This window comes from Vulpes lagopus, chromosome 11 (genome assembly GCF_018345385.1).
Source record: "Vulpes lagopus strain Blue_001 chromosome 11, ASM1834538v1, whole genome shotgun sequence".
Classification (NCBI taxonomy): domain Eukaryota; kingdom Metazoa; phylum Chordata; class Mammalia; order Carnivora; family Canidae; genus Vulpes; species Vulpes lagopus.
Genome location: NC_054834.1, coordinates 78,666,315 through 78,693,121, shown reverse-complemented (window position 1 = coordinate 78,693,121; position 26,807 = coordinate 78,666,315). Strand labels below are relative to the sequence as shown.

The 26,807-nt window shown below is 44.6% G+C and overlaps 2 protein-coding genes across 4 annotated transcripts; both read left to right on the top strand.

Moving 5' to 3' along the window:
* Positions 1 to 4: 4 nt before the first annotated feature.
* Positions 5 to 6,423, top strand: TMEM138 (transmembrane protein 138). Its single transcript, XM_041774130.1, has 5 exons — positions 5 to 134; positions 1,892 to 2,153; positions 3,748 to 3,919; positions 5,474 to 5,549; positions 5,824 to 6,423. Exons 2-5 carry the CDS (start codon positions 2,026 to 2,028, stop codon positions 5,934 to 5,936), a joined length of 489 nt encoding a protein of 162 aa, XP_041630064.1. The 5' UTR covers positions 5 to 134; positions 1,892 to 2,025; the 3' UTR covers positions 5,937 to 6,423.
* TMEM216 (transmembrane protein 216) lies at positions 56 to 26,807 on the top strand. Of its 3 annotated transcripts, none has more exons than XM_041774133.1 (5): positions 56 to 134; positions 22,398 to 22,499; positions 22,810 to 22,902; positions 25,753 to 25,954; positions 26,240 to 26,807. In XM_041774133.1, the coding sequence occupies exons 3-5, from the start codon at positions 22,857 to 22,859 to the stop codon at positions 26,253 to 26,255; spliced, it is 264 nt and encodes an 87-aa protein (XP_041630067.1). In that variant the 5' UTR covers positions 56 to 134; positions 22,398 to 22,499; positions 22,810 to 22,856; the 3' UTR covers positions 26,256 to 26,807. The 3 variants fall into 3 exon arrangements, with proteins under 3 accessions (XP_041630067.1, XP_041630065.1, XP_041630066.1); XM_041774131.1 differs by lacking the exon at positions 56 to 134 and adding an exon at positions 21,730 to 21,874; XM_041774132.1 differs by lacking the exon at positions 56 to 134 and adding an exon at positions 21,750 to 21,888.

Sequence of the window (26,807 nt, the reverse complement as noted above, 5' to 3'; positions counted from 1 at the left end):
GAGCGGCCGGAACGCCGGGGAGGCGGGTGCGCGGCGCCGACCGAGCCCGCGGCCGCCACCTACTTCCGGGGTCTAAAGGCGGTTTCCGGAAGCCAGGCCGGCGTCCCCATGACAACCGGCGTTGGGTCTCGGAGGTGAGCGTGCTGGAGGAGAGGGTGAGGTGACCCGAGTCGGGGCTTCCGCTGTTCGTGTGCAGGGCGGGTTTTCTGCCAGGTAGCCCCGTTATGAAGTGGATGGGGAAGGCCTGAGAGGAAGACTGCCCTGGGGACCAAGGGGACGCGGGGAGGGGAGCTGTGGACAGACCGAGCCGGCTTGGCCCCCTCGCGAATCGCCGCTGCGCTGCAGCGGAGGCGCTGGGCGTCCCGACGGCAGCCAGCCGGGGGCGGTGGCGCCGTGGCCTGGCGCGCGGGCTCGGTGTCCCCCCTCGCTGTGAGGCCTGCCCCGCGCACCGGCGACCCGGGGCGACTTGAAGTCTGGCCCTGTGGAAGTGTTCTTGCCTGCAGGACGGAGGGAATCACCCTCTCTCCCCTTTGCCGGGTAGCTGCGAGGGTTGGAGGCAGCTGGCCTGGTCGCCACTTCTATCATAGTGCTGGTGGTAGGCGGTGGCTGTCCTGTCGTCTGACGAATGAGGGGGCTGGGCTTAGAGACCGTGTGGTCCTGCAGCCATTACGGTGGGGCTTCTCCGCCAGGGGAGCTGGATGCGGTTCCGGAACCTGTCGGAGCCTCCGTGTGATACCGGGGATTATGGTCACACTAATGGCTGGTGCTCAAGACGGGTGTAGGATAAGTGACCCCATGAATAATAATTGCAAAACGTTTTACAGATGTTAGCTTGATCTTGTGCTCTGACACTTCAGAGCATTTTGAAATTTGCTTAGAGATTTGACCGAGGTGGAAGGGTCACAGGACACCCCCAGAACAATTTCAGGGCCTTGGAATATGCGAAAGTAAAGGCCAGGCTCCCTTCATATGGTGCCACTCTGTTGTTGCCACCTTAAACAGAGTCTTGCGGGAGAGCACTATTTCTTGCTCACCTCCTGCACCCCTTCCTACTTCTCTGGCTCCGACATCTTTCCCACCTAGTTACCTATCAGCCCATCTGTTATGTGAGAGGCAGCTTTGGGGAGTACTTAGGAGCACAGACTCTGGACCCAGGCTGCCTGAATCCCAATCCCAGCTCACAGAGCTGGGACAAATTATTTTACCTCTCTGAGCCTCAGTTGTCCTAACTGCGTAAGGGGTAGAGTGATAATAGTGAATCTTCTACTTCACACAGTTATTGTGAGATTTACAGAATTTCAGTGCTTAGAATAGCCCCAGGCAGGGGTGCCTGGCTGGCTCAGTCGGTGGAGCATGTGATTTGATAACGGAGCTCAGTCAAGAGTTTGAGCCCCACTTTGGCTGTAGCGATTACTTAAAATAGTCCCTGGCATATTGTAAGTGATATATAAAGGCTTGCTGCTGCAGTTAGTATTAGAATTAGTATTAATTGCACAATCAGACAGACACTCTTTGTAGTACTCCTAGATTCCTTTGAACTCAAAAGTGGTTAGAAAGATTTGTGCATTGGGGCGCCCAGCTGGCTCAGTTGGAGGAGCATGTGACTCTTGGTCTCTGGGTCATGAGTTTGAGCCCCACATTGGATGTAGAGATTACGTAAAAAGAATAAGCAAAACTTAAAGAAAAAAGAAAGAGCTCTGCATTTAGAAGTTTCCAGGCATGGAGAAAGTTTGAGGATAACGCTCCCCAGAAGGAGTGACTAGTTGGGTTTTTTGGACATGGTAGTGGTTTTGGTCATTGACGTATTCCAAGCACCTACACCTGGCATGGATTAGAGCCTCAATAAATATTTACTGTATTAATGAATTTCTCCCCCCCCCCCCCCCAACAGGCCCTTGTCTTCAAGGTAAACAGCTCTGATTTGAGGAACTAGTGCTTCTCCCTCAGTGCTGGGGAGAAAGCCAGGAGCTTTCTTTTGGGAAATTGTGGAATGTGCCCCTGGGGGCCCAATAAAGCAGAAGGAAGATGCTCCAGACCAGTAACTATAGCCTGGTGCTCTCACTGCAGTTCCTGCTGCTGTCCTATGACCTCTTTGTCAATTCCTTCTCGGAGCTACTCCGGATGGCTCCTGTCATCCAGCTGGTGCTCTTCATGTGAGTTCAGTGGGTGGGACTGGACAGCTGACAATTGTGATTTAGCATTTTAAAGTTATTAATAGAGAAACCTCAGGGAAAATAAAATTTTGCGTATCTTGGGTACTCCATAGACATGTCAAGGGTCCTGTATTTATATACCTCTAACAAGGGTCTGGGATCCAGGGAGCAGTCAGAGGGTCATTTTCTCTATCTGTGAGTAGAAATATTGTCTTACATTGTCATGAAAGAGGATTACAGAACCACAGGTTAAAAGGGCAGTTCTATCAGTTATATATATGGGATAGAAGCTGTTGGCATTTTTCTTCCCCAGTGGCTTACAGACTCCATGAGGCTAGTTTCAATAGAAAACTGGTGTTTGGACAGCCCCGGTGGCTCAGCAGTTTAGCGCCTGCCTTCAGCCCAGGGCATGCATGATCCTGGAGACCCGGGATCGAGTCCCATATCCGGCTCCCTGCATGGAGCCTGCTTCTCCCTCTGCCTGTGTCTCTGCCTCATTCTCTCTCTCTCTCTCTGTGGGTATCTGTCATGAATAAATAAATAAAATCCTTAAGAAGGAAGGAAGGAATGAAGGAAGGAAGGAAGGAAGGAAGGAAGAAAGAAAAGAAAAGAAAAGAAAAGAAAAGAAAAGAAAAGAAAAGAAAAGAAAAGAAAAAAAGAAAGAAAGAAAGAAAGAAAGAAAGAAAGAAAGAAAGAAAAGAAAGAAAGAAAGAAAACTGGTGTTTGACTCTTCCTTCATTCAACAAGTGTTCATTGGCCTACCAGACAGTATTCCAGGTGCAGCAGTAAAGCTGACAATTTCCTGCTCTCATGGAGTTTCCACTCAAGTGGAAAGAGACAACGAATACATTTTTTTATTTTTATTTTATTTTTAAAATTTTTTATTTATTTATTCATGAGAGACACACAGAGAGAGAGAGAGAGAGGCAGAGACACAGGAGAAACAGGCTTCATGCACGGAGCCCGACATGGGACTCGATCCTGGGTCTCCAGGATCAGGCTCTGGGGCAAAGGTGGTGCCAAACCACTGAGCCACCCGGGCTGCCCTACATTTTTTTTTTTTTTTAAAGATAATTTTGAATAGTAACAAATGTCATACAGTGGATGGAAAGCGGATGGGGTGGAGAGGGGAGGGCTACCTAAGGCAGTAGAGTTAAAGGAGGCTTTCTGAAGACGGGACATCAGAACTGAGACTTGAATGGCACTAAGACACCAGACATGCCAAGATTAAGGGAAAGGCATTGCCATCTCACTAGATGGAATTGTGTGACAGGTGGTATTGGCTTTTTTTAGACATAGGGAAGAAAGCAGCTTCTCCCAAGTGTCTAGAAGGTTAAGAGCGTCAGAGCAGGGAAGCCTTGTCTATGGGCTGCACCTCACTGATGGGGCCTGCAGGTAGTTCAAACCTCATGTCATTTGGGCCCCAAAGGCCCATAATACCTGTGGGTGGGGGGGCGGGTTTCAGAGGGCTAGAGCACAGGGGAGACCAGAGCACAGGGGAGACCAGACTTCATGGTGTCCCTTAGGACTCAGAGCCAGCTCTTGGATCATCACACAGACCTCCATTTGGCTGTGCTTTGTTTGATGTCCACAGCATCCAGGATATCGCAATCCTCTTCAACATCATCATCATTTTCCTCATGTTCTTCAACACCTTCGTCTTCCAGGCTGGCTTGGTCAACCTCCTATTCCACAAGTTCAAAGGGACCATCATCCTCACAGCTGTGTACTTTGCCCTCAGCATCTCCCTTCATGTCTGGGTCATGGTAAGAGCAGAGCTTAAGGAGCAAGGAGTATCTTTTCCCTAGGAATTCAGCATCATTCTTTTATATCTCACAGAATCCTTGACAGGAAACAGGTGTGTTTGTGGTGAATGAATGTGGTGCCACCTGGACTTGGGCATATGTGAGTTGCATAAAGCACTTCTGCCCAACCTTTCATGTTAAAGGACTGCCTTATCCAAGAGTTAGGGGACGCTTCTGGAATATTCCGTTCACCTTTGCCCCAAACAGTCCTGCCAGAGGTAAAACAGGAAGGGGACTCTGTTTCATCATTAGCTGTTTGGGCAGGTAGGCGTTGGGACAAGATATTGTTAGATATCAGTGTCCCATGGGAAATGGCTGTGCCAAGAGTGCCACTTGCCCTTTAGTACCTCATGCCCTCTACTCTGTTCTCATCACTTATACCAGAAGGACTCCTCTCCAAGGTGCCAACATGGCCTCACAGTAGATCCCAGTTTTCATGGTTCCAGATTTCTCCTGCTTCATGAACTGTTCCATCTCTTTGGAAACATCGCCTATGTTTCCCAAGTACTCATCTTGATCGAACACGAGAAAAGCCCAGGAGGCTTCCCTAGTCACTTCTCTACTAAAGCCACCTTCTGGGGCAGCCCGGATGGCTCAACGGTTTAGCGCCACCTTCAGCCCAGGGTGTGATCCTGGAGACCCAGGATCCAGTCCCATGTCAGGCTCCCTGCATGGAGCCTGCTTTTCCTCTGCCTCTGTTTCTGCCTCTCTCTCTCTCTCTCTCTCTCTCTCTCTCTCTCTCTCTCTCTCTGTCTCTCATGAATAAATAAATAAAATCTTTAAAAAAAAATAAAGCCACCTTTTTAGACTAAACCTTCTTAAGTTGCCCTTGTTATTCCACAGAGAGAAGTAGGGCTCACAGGAAAGAAACAGCAGTGCCAGAGTCTCTCTAGGTGCTTCCTGAAAAGGATTGCCTCTGCTCTGGGTCCTGGGACCAAAATAGGTCCTGGCTTTGTACTCTGTACTATAAAGCTGTTAATCTGATTAAATCCTGAGTACACTAAGCCTTAATCTGACAGGAACTGAGCCTGAGATCTTCAAGGCCAGACAGTGACCAACACTGCAGTCCTGAGATAATGTGTAGCACTTCTCCTTGGAAAAGGCCATGGAATAAAAGGGAATAAGTAGCTAAGTTCAAACTTCCTCCTTCAGAGTTAAAAGGATATTTCCTTTGCACAGAAAAGGGAGTTTGAAGCTCCTTTGAGAAATACTCCTGGGAGTTATGGGAAGGAAGGAGGGTGAGATTAGCCTGATTTTTTTTTTTTTAAGATTCTTATTTATTTATTCATGAGAAACACAGAGGCAGAGAGACCTAGGCAGAGGGAGAAGCAGGCTCCCTGCAGGGAGCCCGATATGGGACTCAATCCCGGACCCGGGATCATGCCCTGAGCCAAAGGCAGATGCTCAACTGCTGAGCCACCCAGGTGTCCCGATATTAGCCTGATTTAAAACCAAGCAGCATTTTGCAGCTCATCTGGTCACTAAACTTTCCCTTTCTACTCATGTCTCCTTCAGAACTTACGCTGGAAAAACTCCAACCGCTTTGTCTGGACAGATGGACTTCAAACACTATTTGTATTCCAGAGACTAGGTAAGGACCAGAGCAACCTCAGGCCTCACTTTGGTTTTACCTGTGGCTCAGGCAGCTAAGGGCTTTGGTCCTAGCTTTCCCAGTCCATCATTGCCAGAATGGGATGAGTGGAACAGCCATGGCAAGAACAGGAAAGATGATGGCCCACTGTCCTTGCTAGTAGTCACTGGGAAATCATGAGGCAGAGCTCCTTTGCCCTATTAGGTTGTGTCCTTAGCCTGTAATGAATATTCAGGAGCATCCCTGAAGTTTCTTTCCTATTTATTGTTCACAGCAGCAGTGCTATACTGTTACTTCTACAAACGAACCGCTGTGAGACTGGGCGATCCTCGCTTCTACCAGGACTCTTTATGGCTGCGCAAGGAGTTCACACAAGTCCAAAGGTGACTGCTTCTTGTCACACTGATGGGTGCCTTTCCTTCCTGACAGAGGCCACATTTATGGCTCTGTGGGGTGGGGTTTACCCTATGCACAGGAAGCAATGTGACTTTCGTAGGACAGGCTCAGACCACTTGTGTTTAGTAGTCAAGAAGGAAGATCTTCCCTCTTGCAAATTAAAGTGTTTCCCAATACAGGCTTTAGTACATAACCCTCCCTGGCCTCCTACCTCAGTTCTGCCCCTTTTCCTTTCCTGCTCTCTACTTCTCTTCCTCATAGAAGGCTATGAGGCTTGATCCTTAGGAAGCTATCACTTAGCCTGGTACAGGAGGGGCTCCTGGCATCTGGTTTCTTTGCAGCAAACATAATTAATGGATGCAAAGAGTGATATTTTTGAGCTCCTAACTCATCACACTGTAGACATTTAGATTCTATACCCAAGGCACTTTTTTAACACTTTATAAATAGGAAATAAATTGAATTCTTTTTCCATAAATGGTGGAGTCTGTCTGTCTAGTGTCGCAGATAAGAGGTATATCAAGTCCTGGCCTTAGCATTTGCTTGACCCAGTGGGCAGCTTCAGTCACAGAACAAACACAGGTATTACTGAATGCCATTATGAGTACAAGCTATTTTTGTAGAAATTCAGAATGCATTCTGATGCCCCGCCCCAACCCTTGGAATTCCAGATTTCTTTGCCTTTTTTTTTTTTAAAGATTTATTTATTTATTTTTACAAATGAGAGCAAAAGAGAGCAAGAGAGTGCTCGAGTGTGTGTACATGCACACACAAGCAGGGGAGGAGGAACAGAGGGAGAGAGAGACAAGCAAACTCCACACTGAGCATAGAGCCTAACATGGGGCTCAGTCTCAAGACCCTTAGATCATGACCTGAGCCAAAACCAAAATTCAGACACTTACTTAACTGACTAAGCCACTCAGATACCCCTGGACTTTTGTGCTTTATTCAGACTCTCCCCACCATCAGAGCCCTAAACTGCACTCAGAAGAATAAAAATCCCTAACCTGTTTTGGCAAAAGAAACTTTTAAAATTTATGTGTTCGTGGTATCAGTTTTCTATTGCCAGAATAATATGTAACAGACCACCACTGAACTTCAGTGGCATGTGACAATAGTTATGTGGCTCTTGAGCCTTGGGGTTCAGCTGATTGGACTGGTTTAGATGATTTCTGCTAGGCTTGCTCATTTCTGTGTCAGCCAGGCAGCTGTGATGATCTTGGGATTTGGGGCTTTTGGCAAACCTAGGCTGGCCTCAGCTAGAATGACTGGGGTGTTCTGGTTCTCATGAGTCATCCTCCAGGGACTAGCCTGGGTTCATTCACATGACAGTGGCAAAGGAGCAGAAGAATAACCCCCATTGTGCAATACTTACTTCAAGCCTCTGTGTTGTGTCTCTTAGACTCCCATTGGTCAAAGTAAGTCATATGACTGTGCCCAGAGCCCAGGTAGGAAAGCACTACAAAATGTCCTGGTAAAAGGCACAGATACAGGGAGGGCCATGAATTGCAGCCTAACCACATCAGAAAGTTCCTCTGTGAAACATCATTCAGAAGTATTTTAGCAGGGCTCGGCAAACTTTTTCCATGAAGCACTAGATAGATTTTGAGGGCTATGTGGTCTTTGTTGCAACCATAAGCATACCTTGCTTTAGTGCACTTCACAGATACTGTGTTTCTTAGAAATAGAAGGTTTGTGGCAACCCCGTGTTGAGCAAGTCTATTGGCACCATTTTTTCTAGCAGTATTTGTTTGCTTTGTGTCTGTCACATTTTAGTAATTCTTGCAACATTGCAAACTTTTTCTTTGTGGTTATATTTGTTATGTCCTCTGTGATCAGTGATCTTTGATGTTGCTATTGTAATTAATGGAGGCACAATGAACCACACACACGTTAGGGAGAAAAGTTAGGCCATAGATGTTCAGCATGTTGTGACTGCTCCACCGACTGGCTCTCCCCCATCTCTCTTGCTCCTCTCTGGCTTCCCTATTCCCTGAGACACAACAGTGTTGAACTTAGGCAAGTGAATAACCCTATATTCAAGTAAAAGAAGAGTTGCACGTCTCTCACTTAAAAGCTAGAATGACTAAGCTTAGTGAAGACGACCTGTCAAAAGTCAAGATGGGCTGAAAGCTAGACCTCTTGTGCCAAACAGCCAAGTTGTGAACGTGAAGGAAAGTTCTTGAAGGAAATTAGAAGTGCTGCTCTGGTGTTCCCACAAATAAAGCAAAGCAGTCTTGTTGCTGATACAGAAAAAGTTTGAGTGGTTTGGATAAAAGATCAGACCAGCCTCAACACTCCTTATAAACCAAAGCCTAACCCATAGCAATACCAAAACTCTTCAATTCTATGAAGGCTGAGTGGTGAGAAAGCTGCCCAAGAAAAGTCTGAAATTAGCAGAGGTTGGTTCATGAGGTTTAAGGAAAGCAGCCATCTCCATAACACACAAGTGCATGGTGAAGCAGCGGCAGGACTGCTGAGGCAAGACCCTCCTCCAGCAAAAGGATTATGGCTCACTGAAGGCTCAGATGATTTTTAACAATTTTTTTTTCATTTTTTTAAAGGATTTATTTATTTGTGGGGAGGTGGAGAGAGACTCTCAGGCGGACTCCCTGATGAGCATGGAGCCCAAAGCAGTGCAGGAATGGCCCCCACAACCCTGATATCATGACCTGAACCCAAACCAGAGTCAGATGCCCAACCTACTGAGCCACCCAGGTACCCCAGCAATTATTTTTTAATTAAGATAAATATGTAGGGTATTTTAGATATAAAGGTAGTGAACACTTTGTAGAGTGTGGTACAGTGTAAACATAAGCTTTATGTGCCCTGGGAAACCAAAAAATTCATTTGACTCACGTTATGGCAGTATTTCTTTATTGTGGTGGTCTGGAATCAAACCTATATTATCTTTGACATGTGCCTGTACTCCGCTTGGGCATTGTCATTGTAGTATGAAAGGAGCCATAGATGATTTGTCAGTGAATGGATGCAGCTGTGTTCCAGTAATACTGAGGACACAGATTTGAATTTCGTATCATATTCATGTGTCACAAAATATTTTTTGTAGACTTTTTTTAACCGTGTAAAAATGTAAAGCTATTCTTAGCTCAAGGGAAAAACAGGCTAGATTTGCCCCAGGCCATAGTATGCCTGGTTTAAAAGGCTAGAATAAAGTTCTAGGGAAAGAAAGACTATAGGTAATCAGCTGCACTGTCAAGATCTAAACAGTTCTTAGAAAAGAAAAGGTACAATGTTTAAATAAACCATGTAAGACCCCATATCCTGTAATTGGAACAAGTGATCTAAAAAAACCTAACAAGGGCAGCCCAGGTGGCTCAGCAGTTTAGCACCGCCTTTAGCCTAGGGCCCAATCCTGGAGACCTGGGATCGAGTCCCATGTCGGGCTCCCTGCATGGAGCCTGCTTCTCCCTCTGCCTGTGTCTCTGCCTCTCTTTCTCTCTGTGTGTGTCTCTCATGAATGAATAAATAAAATCTTTAAAAATAAATAAATAAAAATAAAATAAAAGTTAAGCACCTGCCTTTGGCTCAGGTCATGATCCCAGGGTCTTGAATGGAGCCCCATGTTAGGCTCCCTGCTCAGCAAGGCGCCTGCTTCTCCCTCTCCCTCTCCCTCTCTGCCCACTGCTCTCCCTGCTTGCGCTCTCTTTCTCTGTCAAATAAATAAATAAAATCTTAAAAGATTTATGCGGTTAATCTTCCCACTGCTCCCACTGCTGTATTTCAGCCATTGAGTTCCTTCTCCATCCCCTCCCTGATGATCTACATTTACTTGTATACTTCTTATAAACAATGTAACATTTCAGAAATATTTCTACCAAAAGCAAACAAACATACAGTTTGCCATAATCCCATCCCAGTCATTTCAAATATTTGACAATATGTATATATATTTTATATGCAGCTGTGATTATGGGGAATATGCCATAAAACAGTTTGCTCCTCTCCTATTTAGCGATAGAAATGTGTTTTTAAGATGGAATGTTAAAGTAACTCCTTGGGGACAGTCAGCTTTCAGAGTTCAGAGGAAAGAAAAGTATTTTACAAATGCTTGGAGACTTTATTAGTAGGATAAGGTTGCTTCTGGCTAAGTAGTGCCTCAGTAACTAAAAAAAAACCATAAAATATAAAAATTATCTTTTTAAAGGGCCTCAGAATTACTGAAGGAAAGAGGACTGGGGGACTTGAAATTCTAAAGTAGAGAGAGTCATAGAGAAGTGAGCTGACAATTTGCAGCAGATTTTTCTCTGGGGGTATTTGCTGATTCTGGGTTTGAGCAAGAAGCTAAAAATCCATGCATTGCCCAGAGAGAGGGTTATAGCCAGGAAAAAGTCTGCTGAGCCAGGTTATCTGATAACACTGGAGAAACAACTGAGGGCTGGAGGAGCTTAAAACACAAAACAATCATCTCAAGATATTTACCAAGTCTTAGGGCCAGAGGCTATCAAAAGCTAAGCCTCAAAGCTCTGAAAAGCAGAATAGAATTTTTGGTAGATATATGGTACTGATAATTAGAATTCAGGACCCGCCAGTTGGAGGGAACTGTGAACAGATAAAAAGCTCAGGACTCCTTACTAGGAACAAGATGAAACAGGTAAGCTGACACTTATCATAATTGCCGTAGCCTCAAACCATTTAGTTCCCAAGTGAGTTGACACTATATTTTTATACATAATTTCTGGATCTAAAAATTACTGGCAGTCAGGAGATAGGCCCATATTATTTTTATTTTTTTATTTTATTTTTTTAAAGATTTTATTTATTCATTCACGAGAGACAGAGAGAGAGAGGCAGAGACACAGGCAGAGGGAGAAGGAGACTCCAAGCAGGGAGCCTGACATGGGACTGATCCTGGGTCTCCAGGATCACTCCCTGGGCCAAAGGCAGGCGCCAAACCTCTGAGCCACCCAGGGATCCCAGGCCCATATTATTTAAAACCAGAGTAAAAGAATAGAGAAGGGTGACCCAAATACTGAAGAAAGCAGACAAGGAGTTTATGATTGAGGGTTGTGCTCTCTTTCTTTCTCTCTCAAATAAATAAAATCCTTTTTTTTCCTTTTAAAGATTTTATTTATTTGAGAGAGCCCAAATAGAGCAGCAGGCAGAGGGAGAAGGAGAAGCACTGAGCAGGGAGCCTGACACAGGGCTGATTCCAGGATCCTGAGATCATGACCTGAGCCAAAGGCTGACACTTAACCAACTGTGCCACCCAGGTGCCCTTAAATAAAATCTTTAAAACTAACAGGGCAGCCCCAGTGGCTCAGCAGTTTAGCGCCGCCTTAGCCCGGGGTGTGATCCTAGAGACCCAGGATCAAGTCCCACGTCAGGCTCCCTACATGGAGCCTGCTTCTCCCTCTGCCTGTGTCTCTGCCTCTCTCCCTGCAGGGAGCCTGATAAGGGACCCGATCCCAGGACCTTGGAATCATGACCTGAGCCAAAGGCAGATGCTCAAACACTGAGCCACCCAGGTGCCCTATACCCAGGGACTTCTAATAATGGCTGAGATCCTGTTGGAATGAGGAACAGAGCAGAAAAAGCATTTAGGAAAACAATAGTCAAAAATCTCCCTAATTTGATGAAAGAGAGATTTATAGATTTAAGACACTTCACAAACCTAGAGAAACACAGAAAGGCCATCACTAGGATATCCTGGTCAAATCATTGAAAGCTAAAGATGAAAAGCAAATCTTGAAAACATCAAGAGCAGACAACATACCTCATATAGAGGAATAACAATTGATGGTTTGCTTCTCACTAGAATTTGGAAGCCAGGAGAGAATGTAACAACATCTCTAAGATTCTAAAATGAAAAAAAAGGTCAAGTCAGAATTCAGCATTCACCAAAAATATACTTCCAAGAATGAAGTTGAAATAGATATTTTCAGATAAAAGAGAATTAGCTGTCAACAATTCTGCACTATAAGAAATGCTAAAGGAGTTATTTGGCTTGAAGGAAACGACAGATGGGAATTCAGATTCTCAGAAAGGAATAGAGCACCTCAGAAATAGTAGCCAGTTAAAGACTTTCTTTTTGTCTTTTTTCCTGTTAATTTCTTTATAATATATATGAATTTAGAATGCAGTTTTTTTCCTAGTATACAAAATATTGATCAGTATATGGTAAATATACTGGGCCATAAAGCAATTCTCAATTTAAAAGAGTATGCTCTTTGACAATAATGGGGCTGAGCTAGAAATCAGTAACAATAAGATAGCTAGGTGGTTCAATCTAGGTCCAATCAGGAGACAAGCTATACAATCATTTAAACATAAAAAGGGTATTACTATAAAGAACTATTAAATTATGGCAAAAGAATAACTACAAAGATGTAAAGAGAATTCTAAAAGGGGCCTGAGGACTGAGGGAGAGTACTCAAGAAAGGACAAACTTGGCAAGGTCCCCCAACCCCAAGGCGGGGGTTCAGACCTCACTGCAGCCCACTGGATGATAGACAGGTTCACTGGTTTAGCTAGGCCGGAGCTGCTTCACAGTTGTCAGGCAAGACACAACCCTCTAAACACAGGTAAGCTGAGGCTGGTGAGTAGGTGCAGGGAATGTAAGGATATCATCTGCAGGCACCAGGCCCAGAGCATACAGTATCCACATTGGAAAGATTGCAGGAAACAACCTTCAGGCCACAGGTGAGCCAAGGCTGTTGGGAAGGTGACCAAAATAGAGGAGTGTCCTGTGATGAGGCCTGGAGTGCAAGACCTCCACACAGGGCATGGAGGGCCATGGGAATTAACCCTCCAGGGAGAAGAGCCAAAGTTGGTGAACAGATGTAGAGAGCAAGTTGGGGCACTGCTGTGGGTATGTGGTGTCAATGCCTAGAGGGGTCTGGGAAAAATGATGGTCCAGGGCAAAGGTAAAAAAGGCTGAGGGTACAGATGCAGAGAGTTAGGGGGTTGCTCCAGGTGCAAGGCCTGGAGCATGCAGTATCCTTTTCAGGAGGGTCACAGCAAAGTAGTTATTGGGGCTGGACCAGGTCTGCCAGGTTGCTGAGGGAGTGCCTGCTCCTGGTGTGTAGCTGGAACAGAGCACCACCTGATGGCCCCTGATGGCCCTGTGCACCTCCACTGCTGAGAGACCATGGCACTGGAGCATGGAAAAACAAACCAGAGCTCACTGGAGCCAAGAAGACACAAATCCTTTCCTTCCCTGAGTGTCCCTCCACTGCCCTCTACTGACAAAGCTAACATCATGCTCACTGTAAGGAAGGAATGCTGAGTCCAGTCCATTATCAAAGAATAGGTACTAAAGGGTGGACCTGGAGCCGAGGCAAAAAATAGGTAACAAAATCCATCTTTTTGACTACTCAGATTCCATATGCCCTTCGATACATATTTGAACCTCCCTATCAGTTACATTCCTACCAATAAGATATATCTATCCTTAAAAGTGATGTTCTCACCTTTCTCACAAATGAGAAGACACTGTCCCAATAGTCACTGTATCCCGTACTGACTGTAGTAATTACTCCACAATTTGTCATAGTTCCACTAAATATTCTATTATCTAAAGATTAAATTATAAAGTTGACCTCCTACAATTTGTACATTAAAAGGGAAGTAAAAAGGAGAAAACAGTGTGTACAAATAAACACAAAAATAAAAGAAAAACATGCAAAGCTATTGTAGTCTTCATTTTTCTAGTTGGTCATTTTTGTAGCTAGTCCAAGGTCATAGTTGGGATCCATGGCTTTCTTCTTCAACTACCTATTCCATATTTCCCTTGTCTTCAGCTGAGCTTCTGCTGCTCTGGGCTCTTTACCTGGTAGAGGGACCCAAAGTCTCATTCTAAAAGATCTTGGTCCTTAATTGCCCTGCTTTTTGGGTAGCATGGATGCACTCAGAGGTGCCCCAGAGAATCCTCTGGGTTCCAGACAAAGTCTTCCTAGCCTCCATTGTATAGCAGCAGTAGAAATTTCCCTTGAGAATCAGCATCAATTACTCCAGCCAGTAGATTGGACCCCCTCCCTTTTCTTCACCCAGTGGTTTATGTGTGGGGCATAAGGAGCCCCATATGGCCAAGTGGCAATCCTATCTTGTAATTCAGTGGTGCCATTGTTATATCCCTTTGTGGAACATTCCTCACTTGAGAACTAAGATTTCCAAATCAGCAGGCTCAGATTTTTCAGGATAAGAGGCAAAAACTCTGTGGATTGGTACAGTGTAATAAGATGAGTCATTCCTACTCCCACCTCTTGGTACCTGGATCAATTGTATGCTGGCCAGGGGGATGAAGCACCATATAGTGGTCTCTGATTCAAAGATGTACTTTATTCTGTAAATCAGCCATCATTCTTTCATGGATTGTCTCCCACCTGGTGCTATAACTGAGTCTTCAGGAAGCTCTTCCACTTTTTAGTGAAGCCCCCTGGTTCCAGGTGATGAAATATGTTTGGGAAGTTCTGTTAAGTCTATGGGCATAAGCCCATTGCCACACTTCCTTTGCTGTGAAATGAGTATCTTGATCAGATTCAATTTTGTAGAGTACGTGGTGAATGTACATGGTGTTTCTTTTGGGAGGGCCCTGGGAAATGACACTCCAGAGCATGGGTGGGCCAAGGGTAGTGGGTGGGTATGCAGAAGAGTTGGGGCACTACTGCAGGGGTAAGATCTGGAGCCTCTGGTGTCCATATCAGGAAACCTCTGGGAAACACCCTCTGGGATGCAGCAAGCTGAGCTGGTGGGCAGGAGTACAGAGGGAGCTGGATGCTTTGCAGGTGGTGAGGCTTTGGCAAGTTTGTCGCCAAACCTGGGCTGGAGCTAGAGGATTGCTGCAGGACCCTCCACTCTTGGCACACAGCTAGGGCAGAGCACCACTGGATGTCCCCCCACATACACATCTCTGACAGACTGCGCAGCAAGAGCAGATGCATACTGGAACCAGGAAAGCCCTTCTTCCTGCAGTATCCTTCTAGTATCATCTTATCGTCATGCTCACTGCAAGGGAGAAATTCTTAGAGTCTAGTCTGCTACCCCAGAATAGGTGCTGAAAGGTGAATCTGGAGCTGAGGGGCAGTATATTGATAGTTGCCATACTGGGAAAACACTAAATATTTAGCAGTTAAATAATACACTTGTAAAGAATCCATGGATCAAAGAAGAATTCATAAGGGAAATTAGAAAGTACTTTGAATAATAATGAAAAGAAAACATTAAAATGCCTACAATGCAGCTTTTATTAGAAAACAAATTTTTTTTTTAAAGATTTATTTATTGGGACACCTGGGTGGCTCAGTGGTTGAGCGTCTGCCTTTGGCTCAGGGCATCATCCCAGTGTCCAGAATCAAGTCCCACATCAGGATTCCTGCATAGAGCCTGCTTCTCTCTCTGTCTATGTCTCTGCCTCTCTCTCTGTCTTTCATGAATAAATAAATAAATAAAATATTTTTAAAAAATGAAAGAGGGAATGTTCCTATAGATCTTAGCATATTAAAAGGATCAGAAGGTTATCGATAGTCAATTTTATGCCAATAAATTTGATAAGTATTATGAAATGAACAAATTCATCAAAAGACACAAATCACCAAAACTGGCTCAAGAAAAAAAGAGAAATTGAATTCATAATGAAAAGCCTTCCCATTAAAGAAAACTTCAGGTACAGATGACTTAATTGATGAATTCTATCAAAAATTTGGAGAAGAAATAATAATCCTACATAAACTCTTTCAGAAAATAGAAAAAGAGAAGCATTTCCCAATTCCGATCATTTTATGACACCCTGATATCAAGATTGACAAATATTTCACATGGAAACAAAACTATAGATTAATATCCCTCAAGAACATAGATGCAAACAGTTTTCAAATTCTAGCAAATTGAATCCAGCAATGTAAAAAGAATAACAACATATCATGACCAAGTGGAATTTATCATGGAATGTAAAGTTGGTCTCACATTTAAAAATCAATACGTGAAATTCAATAGAATCAATAGAATAAAGGAGGAAAGGCATTTGATCATTAAATAGATGTAGCTGTGATGAAATTCACACCCATTCACGATGAAAATTCTCCGTAAACTAAGAAGAGAAATTTCCTTACCTGGTAGAAGGCATCTCTGAAATACCACACTCAATGGTGGAAGACTGAATGTTTTCTAGAATTGGGGAAAAGGCACAGATAATCCGCTCACACTACTTCTATTCAATATTGTACTAGCTGGCCCAGAACAGTAGGAGAAGGAAAAAGAAAAAAGGCTTATGTTTTTTTGAAAGTAAGCTCTAGGCCCAATGTGGGGCTTGAACTCATGACCCAGAGATCAAGAGTCACATGCTCTACCATCTGAGCCAGGTAGACACTCCAAAAGGTATGCATATTGAAAAAAAAAAGAAGTAAAACTGTCCTTAATTGAAAATGATCACCATGAAAGATGCCTGAGTGGCTCAGTGGTTGAACGGCTCAAGACGTGGTCCCAGGGTCCTGGGATTGAGTCCCACATTGGGCTTCCCACAGGGAACCTGCTTCTTCCTCTGCCTGTGTCTCTGCCTCTCTCTTTCTCATGAATAAATAAATAAAAGCTTAAAAAAAAAGAAAAGAAAGAAAATGATCACCATGAACATAAAAAATCCTAAAGGATCAACAAAAAGTCAGTACAATTATACGTTAGTTTGATTTAGCAGGACATTGGATTACAAGATTCAGCCATATTAGCATGTAGAGGGGAATTTATAACCTTAAAACACAAATATTAGAGAAGACTGAAAAGGTAAGCTTTAGGTTTCCATCTCAAAAAGAACACCAAGTAAAACCTGAAGAAACTAGGACGAAGGAAATGAGGACAAGCAGAAATCTATAAGAGAAAACAAATATAGAGTGAAGAAAAACCAGAAGTTGTTTCTTTAAGAAAGATTACTAAAATTGATAAACACCTATCAAAAATAATCGATAAAGGGGCGTCTGGGTGGCTTGCTTGGTTAAGTGTCCAATCCTTGATTTCGGCTCAGATCCTGATCTTGGGGTTGTGAGATTGAGCCCTGCGCTGGGCTCCATACTCAGCTGGGATTCTGCTTGTCCCTCTCCCTCTGCTCTTTTCTCTCTCTCTGATAAACAAAAAAAAAATTTTTTAAGATTTTATTTATTTACTTATTTTTAATTAAAAAATTTTTTTAATTTATGATAGTCACACAGAGAGAGAGAGAGAGAGAGAGAGAGAGAGGCAGAGACACAGGCAGAGGGAGAAGCAGGCTCCATGCACCGGGAGCCCTACGTGGGACTCGATCCCGAGTCTCCAGGATCACGCCCTGGGCCAAAGGCAGGCGCCAAACCACTGCGCCACCCAGGGAACCCAAGATTTTATTTATTTATTCATGAGAGACACACAGAGAGAGAGGCAGAGACACAAGCAGAGAGAGAAGCAGGCTCCATGCAGGGAGCCCGACGTGGGACTGATCCCGGGTCTCCAGGATCACACCCTGGGCTGAAGTCAGTGCTAAACTGCTGAGCCACCCGGGCTGCCTTTTTTTTTTTTTTTTTTTTAAGAACAAACAAAATCTTTTTTTTTTTTTTTAAGATTTTTTATTTATTTATTCATAGAGACACAGAGAGAGAATGAGAGGCAGAGACAGAGGGAGAAGCAGGCTCCATGCAGAGAGCCTGACATGGGACTTGATCCAGGGTCTCCAGGATCACGCCTTTAGCTGCAGGCGGCGCTAAACCGCTGCGCCACAAGGGCTGCCCAAGAAAAAACAAAATCTTAAAAAAATAATCAAGAAAAAAGTCAGGAAGAAAAAGGGGCTATCACTATATATCCTGTAGGCATTAAAAAACATGAGGCTGTTATGAGAAACTTCTCATCAACACACTTGAAAATGTATAAAAATGGGAAGATGTTTTAAAAACACAAATTTTTCCAAACATTACTCAGAAAATAGAAAATCTGAATCTGAAATCAAGTATACATTAAAGAAATTTGGTTATGATAAAATCTCCTACAAAGAAAATCCAGGTTTAGGTGGCTTCATCAGTGAATCCTTCTTCTAAAGAAATAAAGTATTTTACACAATTTCCTTCATGTAACAAAAAGAAGAAATATTTCTCACTTCATTTCAGGTGCCCAACTTAACCTTAATGCCTAACTTGACAAGGTCCTTACAGGAAAGTAAAATTACAAACCAATCTCTCTCATAATGTATGTAAAAACCTGAACAAAATATTAGCAAATGAAATTCAATGATATATAAAAAGTGTACTATAGCTACTAAACATCCCCAAGACCACCTCCAGACTCACTGATTTGCTAGGAGAACTCACAGGACTCAGCATACTTTGGCTATGATTTATTATAATGAAATGATACAAAGCTAAAGTCAGTAAAAAGAAAATGTGAAGTCTAGAAGAGCAAGCTTCCAAGAATCCTCTCCCAGTGGAATTACATTAAGATTTGCCTAATGTCTCTAGCAATAAGTTGTGATAACATGTATGAAATGTTGTCTACCAGGTAAGAGACTTGGGTGTCCAAGGATTTTATTGGAGGATAGCTACATAAGCAACCTCTATTTAGCATGTACTTACCAAAATTTGACTCCCAGAAGGAAGCAGGTGTTCAGCATAAACCACATAGTTTGTACAAACAGTTTAGGCACAGTGAGCCACTTTGGATAGGTGGAAACACTTCTGAAACCAAAGTTCCAGACACCAGCCAAAGGCCAATCTTGCAAGTAGGACTTCCTAAGGATAGTAGTCTCGGGCCTGCTATGTCAACTCTTTTCTGCAATAATATCATAAGCAAATGAGTTTCTTCCCAGGAATGCAAGCTTAATTATACCCTTGAAAATCCATGTAATTCATCCCATTCACAGAATAAAGTGGAGAATCATAGGATCATCTCAAGGGCTGCAGAGAAAGTATTCAATAAAATGTATCATTAACATTTCAGCAAACTAGGAAGAGAAGGGACTCCTTAAACTGATAGAGTATCTGCAAAAAAAAAAAAGTCCTTATTTAACATATTGATGGTGAAATCTTTTTCTTTTGAGAACTTTTAAGATTTCTTAGCAACTTTCAAATTTGCAATACAATATTATTGACTATAGGTCATCATGAGGTACATTATTACATCCCCATGACTTATTTGTTTTATAACTGAAAGTTTGTACCTCTTGATGCCTTTACCCATTTTGTCCTCCACACACCCTTCCACCCTCCCCTCAGGCAGTCATCAAATTATTCTCTAGGAGTTGAGTTTTGTTTTAGATTCCACATGTAAGTGGAATCATATGGTAATTGTCTTTCTCTGTCCTATTTCCATTTGGCGTAAAACCATCAAGGTCTATCCATGTTGTTGTAAATGGCAAGATCTCATTTTTATTATGGCCAAGTAATACGCCATTGAATATATACAGCATATCTTCTTTTCTCCACTCATTGGGAGATGTCCATTGATGGACACTTAGTTTGTCCCCATATCTTAGCTATTATTATGAATAATGTGGCAGTGAACACAACGATGCATCTATCTTTTCAAATTAGAGTTTTGTTTTCTTGGGATGAATACCCAGTAGTGGAGTTACTGGGTCATGTAGCATTTCTGTTTTTAATTTTTTGAGGAACCTTCATGTTTTCCAGAGTGACTGCATTAAGACACATTCCCACCAACAGTGCACAAGGGTTCCTGTTCCTCTACATCCTTGCCAGTATTTGTTATTCTCATTCTTTTGATAATAGCCATTCTGACAAATGTGTGGTGATATCTCACTGTGATTTTTTTTTCTCACTGTGATTTTGATGTGCATTTACCTCATGAGTGATGTTAAGCATCTTTTCATTTTTCTGTTGGCTATCTCTATGTCTTCTTTGGAAAAATGTCTATTCATGTCTTCTGCCCATTTATTAATTGGATTGTTTTGTTTTGTTATTGAGCTGCATAAGTTCTTTATATATTTTGTTTTTGTTTTTTTTAATTTTTATTTATTTATGATAGTCACACAGCGAGAGAGAGAGAGAGAGAGGCAGAGACATAGGCAGAGGGAGAAGCAGGCTCCATGCACCGGGAGCCCGACGTGGGATTCGATCCCAGGTCTCCAGGATGGCACCCTGGGCCAAAGACAGGTGTCAAACCACTGCACCACCCAGGGATCCCAGTTCTTTATATATTTTGGATATTAACCTCTTATCTTATATATGACTACACTGTAGGGATGCCTGGGTGGCTCAGCGGTTTAGCGCCGCCTTCAGGCCAGAGTGTGATCCTGGAGACCCAGGATCGAGTCCCACATCAGGCTCCCTGCCTGATGGAGCCTGCTTCTCCCTCTGCCTATGTCTCTGCCTCTCTCTGTCACTCATGAATAAATAAATAAATATTTTTAAAAAGACCACACTATAATTGCTCCTGCCCCCAGGACCCTGGCTTATTAGCTGCTTGCTTTAAAAGGTGCTGAGCCCTTACCCTGGGGTTCTCAAATGTGGCATCATCCATTGTGTGCACCACTATCTGGGCTCATTGTCACTCATAGGACTTGGATGCAGGAGAACCAGGCTGCTGTCCTGCCATTCCTGCTGTTTGCTGTGCTAGGAGTAATTCGGTCTTACCATCTACTTTGAGTTGTGGCAAGTTTACTCCTAGCCATCCTTTATGAAAAGGGTGAGCAGGGCCAGATGGTAGTTTTCAAGGCTAGAAGCCACGTTGTTTCTGTTGGGGACTATTGAGCCTAACCAATAGCATGACAGAAGCTGTATGCAACATGTAAATGAGTGGGTGTAGCTGTGTTCCCCCTAAAGAACTTTAAGTACAAGACAGAGCAGCTGACCCATCTTCCTTTTAGAGATGGACCATTTGAGGCTCAAAGTCGTAACTTGCCTAATGTCTCTTATTCCACGGGTAGTGGAGGTCCGTAAGTGGAGGTAAGGAGGGCTGTTTGCCACCAGACCCCTTTCCACCTTTCCCCACCTTACTGTGTTTTGCTCACTGCTACTGAAGAAAATCTGCTTGCAAGTTCTGCCAATGATGGGAGGCACAGGCGGAGCTAGGAAGGCGCAGAGGAGAGGGGAGGGAAACCAGGTGGTTTCTCAGCTTCTCAGACTGTGGCCGCCTGGGGGTAGGACTTCTCCATCCCTGTCTCCAGGTGCCTGTAATCGCTTCTGCTCCTCACCTTTTATGCCTAGAAGAAAAAAGTTGCCCCACCTCCATCCCAGCTGGCGAGGAGCACAGCGCTGTCCTTGTTTGACCTCTCTTCAAACGACCGACCGGCTGCCTGCCCCGCCGGGCCCCTCCGCGGATCGACAGCCAACCTGGCCTGGGTCCCCTGGAAACCCTTTTCCTGACACCTCCCCTGCGGGTAGCGAACCCCGCTTTTACTGCTCCAGACGGTTTCCAGGCTTCCTTGGAAACCTCAGCTCCCAGCCGGGGGTAGGGCCCTCTCGGCGCGCGTCCCCTCCTCTCGCACCGGCCCCGTCACGGGTCACGTGGTGATCACGTTCCGTCTTCGCGTCCCCCGTGCTCCGCAGAGGGAGCTCGAGTTCTGGCTCGCTTTGCTGTCGGCCAGCACGGAGGACCAATCATTTGCTGAGCACGGTCGCGCAGACCGTTTCTCACTGTCGTGGGGCTACGGCCTGTTTACTACTCCTGCGGCCAGACCGCCACAACTGACCGCTTCTACCAATGTACCGTCACTCGGGTTGGGGGAATCGAGAACCGCCCCTGCCCGAGCCACGCGGGCTACAGCCTCGCGCGCCGGAACTGTCCCCAATCACAGCGAGGCCCGCGTACGCCCAGTCCCCTCCCCGCGCAGGCGCGGCCGGCCTGGAGGCGGCCCCGGACCGTGCGAACCATAGAGTGCCGCGGGCGGGCAGAGGGGCCAGAAGCGGGGGGCGCTCCATCCCCCGCTTCCGGCCGGGCCTCGCTGCTCTGGGAACGGCTGTGGCCGCGCACGCAGTTTCCATGGGGACAGAAGATGGCGTCGCGAGGTGAGCTTCTGGAGGTGTGTGTCTCTGGTCCTGTTGCCTTCGGTGCCCCTCTCTCCCCCGTTGGAGCTCACCTGAACTCTTCGTTTCCGGGTGTAGGGATGTCGCTCGTCGCTTGTGTAGAGTGGGGTTTCGCAGCCTCACCCATCGAGTGCCTGAGGTCTCGAGCTGCGGGTCTCAGCAACCCCCAAACCCCGGGCTGGGCCTGTTCTAGGCCGGCTCGGTTACGAACCTGCTGTGTGTCATTGACAGGCCAGTGCTGGCCTCTGCGCGCAGCGACGGGATGAGATCTTAGACTTTCACCCCGAAGCCAAGAGTCGGGTTTGGCGTGATTCCGGGGAAAGAAGCGGATTAAGGAGGCCCCCGACACGCACACACCCTCATTATCAGCGATAAGAAGTACCCCCAAGAGGCCCTTCCCTCCAGCTGCGACCTCGTTTCCTTCAAGTTAGGCACAAAACCATTCGGAGGGCAGAGAGTGACATGCCGTCTCGCACATCCTTCTCACTTATGCTCGTCTTTTCAGGTAAACGGCTGTCCTCCACCCCGCTGGAAATCCTGTTCTTTCTGAACGGGTGGTACTATGCTACCTATTTTCTCCTGGAACTCTTCATATTTCTGTATAAAGGTAAGGCCTGGGGCTTGACTAACCTTGTCCCAACATCCCTTCCCCACTTCAGCCCAGCCAGAGCCAACTCCCATCAGGAGCCTTATTTTTCGTCCTTTTCGTTGCTCCTTTTTACTGCTAGTTAGAGAAGTGTTTTCATCATTAACACACACTGAGTTAACATACCCTACAGCAGGCTAACAGATCCTGTCCACATCTCACTAACTAGTTCATGGAAAGCTGATAAGACTCATGCCCTCTTTATTCCCAAGTGTGGGGGAGTTCTTGTGGGTGCTCTTATGTTTGCAAACTCTGGCTTTTGTGTCGGCAGCTCTCCTCCTACCATATCCAACAGCCAATCTAGTACTGGATGTGGTGATGCTTCTCCTTTACCTTGGAATTGAAGTAATTCGACTGTTTTTTGGTGAGTGTTGTCCAGAGAATATTTCCATTCCTTCTCAGACTGCTATCTGTAACTTAACAAGAGGTACATAACCTAGTTTCACAATAATAGATTGGATCTGATGGAATGTCCCATTACTCCCTCTCTGAAGTTTCAAGCTGCTTCATTTTCTGGGTCAGGCTTTACTAGTTTGTTGCTCTATAGAGACAGAAGTGGGCAGTAGCATGAGTTTTTTTTGTTTTGTTTTTTTAAGATTTTATTTATTAGAGAGAGAGAGAGAGAGAGAGAGAGAGAGAGAGAGAGAGAGAATGAGCAGGGGGAGGGGCAGAGGGAGAAGCCAACTTCCTGCAAAGAGCCTGACTTGGGATTCAATCCCAGGGCCCGGGATCATGACCTGAGGTGAAGGCAGATGTTTAACCAACTGAGCCACCTGAGATTTTATATAGGTTCTTCCTAACTTCCCAAGTGCTATGAGAGCCTGCCTGGTTCCTATTACTAGCTTGCTTAGGAGAATAGATTTGACTATAACTCCACGTTCAGGGCAGTATATGTCACACAAGAAAGCACTAAGGTCCCCTCTTCTCTCTGAACAGGATTTCTTTAGGACAAATTTTTTATCCTCCCAGATCCAGAGTAGATTCCTTATTAGTTAGAAAATATCTCATCCCAGGAAACAATGTTAAAACACAGGCTGAGAAGAAACAGTATTTGCAACATATGTAACAAAGATAGAAGGCTCACAGGAGTAACTAAAGATGACCTAATTTTAAAAATTGGTAAGGGACACTAATAGGGAGTTCACATAAGAATAATTACAGAGAATCATTAATCATGATAAAATGTCCAAACTCATTAATAAAAAGCAAATTGAAACAAGATAATTTCATCCATCAGATTAGAAAGATTTCCAAATACCCAGTATTGTAATGGGTATGGGGACCAGGTCTTTCTATTCCACACTCTTTGGGAATATAAGTTAGAATAATTGTTTTTGCTAAATTTTTGTCATGTAAAATTTGTATTATTTTTTTTTTAATTTTTATTTATTTATGATAGTCACACAGAGAGAGAGAGAGAGAGAGAGGCAGAGACACAGGCAGAGGGAGAAGCAGGCTTCATGCACCGGGAGCCCGACGTGGGATTCGATCCCGGGTCTCCAGGATCGCGCCCTGGGCCAAAGGCAGGCGCCAAACCGCTGCGCCACCCAGGGATCCCAAAATTTGTATTATTTTTAAAAATATTTATTTATTTGAGAGAGAGGGCATGAGTGGGGTGGAGGGGCAGAGGGAGATGGAAAGAATTTCAAGCAGACTCCTCACCGAGCATAGAGCCTGATGTAGGGCTCAATCCCATGACCCTGAGATCATGACCTGAGCTGAAATCAAGAGTCGTACCCTCAAGTGACTAAGTCACCCAGGCACCCCTAAAATTTGTATTTTTTTCTGAGACATAACAATTACGCATCTAAAACTGGTTGGTAAAGAAACAAACACTTCCACAGATATGCAAATGTATCTATAGGAGAAAGTTTATGGCCACGTATTTTGTAACAACAAAACATTAGAGGGCTGTGCCTGGCTGGCTCAGTCATGGAGTGTGCAACTCTTGATCTCTGGGTTGTAAGTCCAAGCCCCAAGTTGGTGTAGAGATTACTTAAAAAAAAAAAAAAATCTTAAAAAAAAATTAGAGGGTGCCTGGGTGGCTCAGACGGTAAAGCATTTGCCTTTGGCTAGGTCATGATCTCAGGGTCCTGAGATTGAGCCTCATTGGGCTCCCTGTTTAGCATGGAGTCTGCGTCTCCCTCTGCCTCTGCCCCTCCCCACCTCATGCTTGTTCACGCTCTTTCAGATAAATAAAATCTTAAAAAAAAAAAAAAATCGGAAACAACTTAAACATCTGGCAATAGGGGATTAGTTAAAATATGGACTTGCTTCCGTGAAATTGTTCATGGCCATTAAAAAAAGAATAAGGTAGTTATATGTGAAAAGATACATTAAATGGGAAAAAAAACAAGTTGAAAATAGTATGTACAGTGTGATTCTATTTTTATTTTTTAATTCTATTTTTGTAATAATAAAGAGTAATATGTAAGTATGCAGACATAAAAAAACCTGGAACAGTATGCATCATTCTATAATAATGGTTATCTCCGGTGGGGAGCCATGGGGTCTTTTAGTTTCTATATTTCCTAAAATTATTTTCTGTATTTATGTTAGTTGATTCTTTTTTTTTTTTTTTTTAAAGATTTAATTTATTTATTCATGAGAGACACACAGAGAGAGGCAGAGACACAGGCAGAGGGAGAAGCAGGCTCCATGCAGGGAGCTCGATGTGGGACTTGATCCCGGGTCTCCAGGATCAGGCAGTACTAAACCACTGAGCCACCGGGGCTGCCCTAGTTGAAAGATGCTCAATGATTATATATTGTAATTAAAAATATATATATAGGGATGGCTGGGTGGCTCAGCGGTTGAGCGTCTGCCTTCAGCTCAGTGTGTGATCCCAGGTTCTGGGATCAAGTCCCACACTGGGCTCCCTGCGAGGAGCTTGGTTCTCCCTCTGCCTCTCTCTCTCATGAATTTAAAAAAAAAAAAAAAAAAAAAAAAATTTCCCCTGAGTAAAGAAGCTGTTGTCCCTTGAGTGGGAGCCAGACTTGAAGCAGGACCTTTGGAGTGAATGACTCCGTCCTGTGGCACCTCCAAAGCCCTTCATTTTTAGCACGCTAGGACCCTCTTTATAAATCTGCCCATCCCCATTCAGGATAATTTTTCTCTGCCTTGCCAGTCCATCCCATCCCATTCCCTCAACCTTTTCTCTGAGCCCAGGGAAAGCAGGCCACATGGAGGTGACTCCATGGGCTGTATCTGACAGGTACAAAGGGGAACCTCTGCCAGCGAAAGATGCCACTTGGTTTTAGCGTGGCCTTGACCTTCCCATCTGCCATGATGGCCTCCTATTACCTGCTGCTGCAGACCTACGTGCTCCGCCTGGAAGCCATCATGAACAGCATCTTGCTCTTCTTCTGTGGTTCAGAGCTGCTGCTTGAGGTGCTCACCCTGACTGCTTTCTCCAGGTACTGCTGCTGAGGGTTCATTTCCTGTCACCTGAGGGTTGGGTTCCCAGCTCATCCTAGGGAGGGATTCATTGTTCTTCTGAAGCTTGAGGGGTCTGAAGGACTTTCAAGGGGAAAGGGGATGCCTATGGGACTGCTTTTTCTACTCAGGGTAGACGGTTACTTAGGGAAGACATTCTCTTTGTTCTTTGGGGCCAAGAGGCTTGAAATACAGAACAGTTCAGGCCAGCTGCTCTTGTTCACTGGTCTTTTAACATTTTCTTTTTTTTTTCTTTCTGCCATCAGTATGGACAGGATATGAAATACAAAAATTTCAGCCAGCAGCCCTTATGGGCTGAGATCACAGATTCTTCTGGTCTTTAGCCACATCAATGAGAACTGGTGGGTCAAGTTGTCCTGGGACAGGTTGCAGCTTTTCCTCAACACAGACATTTGGGCAGCAAACAGCATAAGGCCACTGGGCATCATCTTCTAAACCAGGACCATCAACCTAAGAGACTGTTCTACACTGCAGTGTAGGGAGGGGCAAGGTTGTCCTGTCCTGGCCCTTCTCAGAACCAGTTCTCTGCTGACCTCAAGTTTTCTTTGATCCTCGTGGCCAGAGCATCTTGTGTGGAACAGGGAGGCTCCTTGGGCTTCCAGCAGAACCAGAGCCACATCCTCCCCGTGTGTGCTATGCCATACCTGTCACATGGGCAGAGAGCCTCCGGATGCTTTGCTCCCAGGGTGATGCAAAGGCCTCTCATTTCAGTCCTGAGACTGAGCTCCAGAACTTCTTTTAGCGGCTCATAGTGTTATTTTTCTACTCTCATCATGAAACAAACATTATTTTATAATAAATGTATATTTTCCA

Bases quoted from the DNA above. Each gene is read 5' to 3' on its own strand.
- TMEM138 (XM_041774130.1), top strand. From the start codon at position 2,026: ATGCTCCAGACCAGTAACTATAGCCTGGTGCTCTCACTGCAGTTCCTG. The intron at 3,920-5,473 runs GTAAGAGCAGAG...TGTCTCCTTCAG, and splicing joins CCCTTCATGTCTGGGTCATG to AACTTACGCTGGAAAAACTC. The intron at 5,550-5,823 runs GTAAGGACCAGA...TATTGTTCACAG, and splicing joins ATTTGTATTCCAGAGACTAG to CAGCAGTGCTATACTGTTAC.
- TMEM216 (XM_041774131.1), top strand. The intron at 22,500-22,809 runs GTAAGGCCTGGG...TTGTGTCGGCAG, and splicing joins CTTCATATTTCTGTATAAAG to CTCTCCTCCTACCATATCCA. The intron at 22,903-25,752 runs GTGAGTGTTGTC...TGTATCTGACAG, and splicing joins AGTAATTCGACTGTTTTTTG to GTACAAAGGGGAACCTCTGC.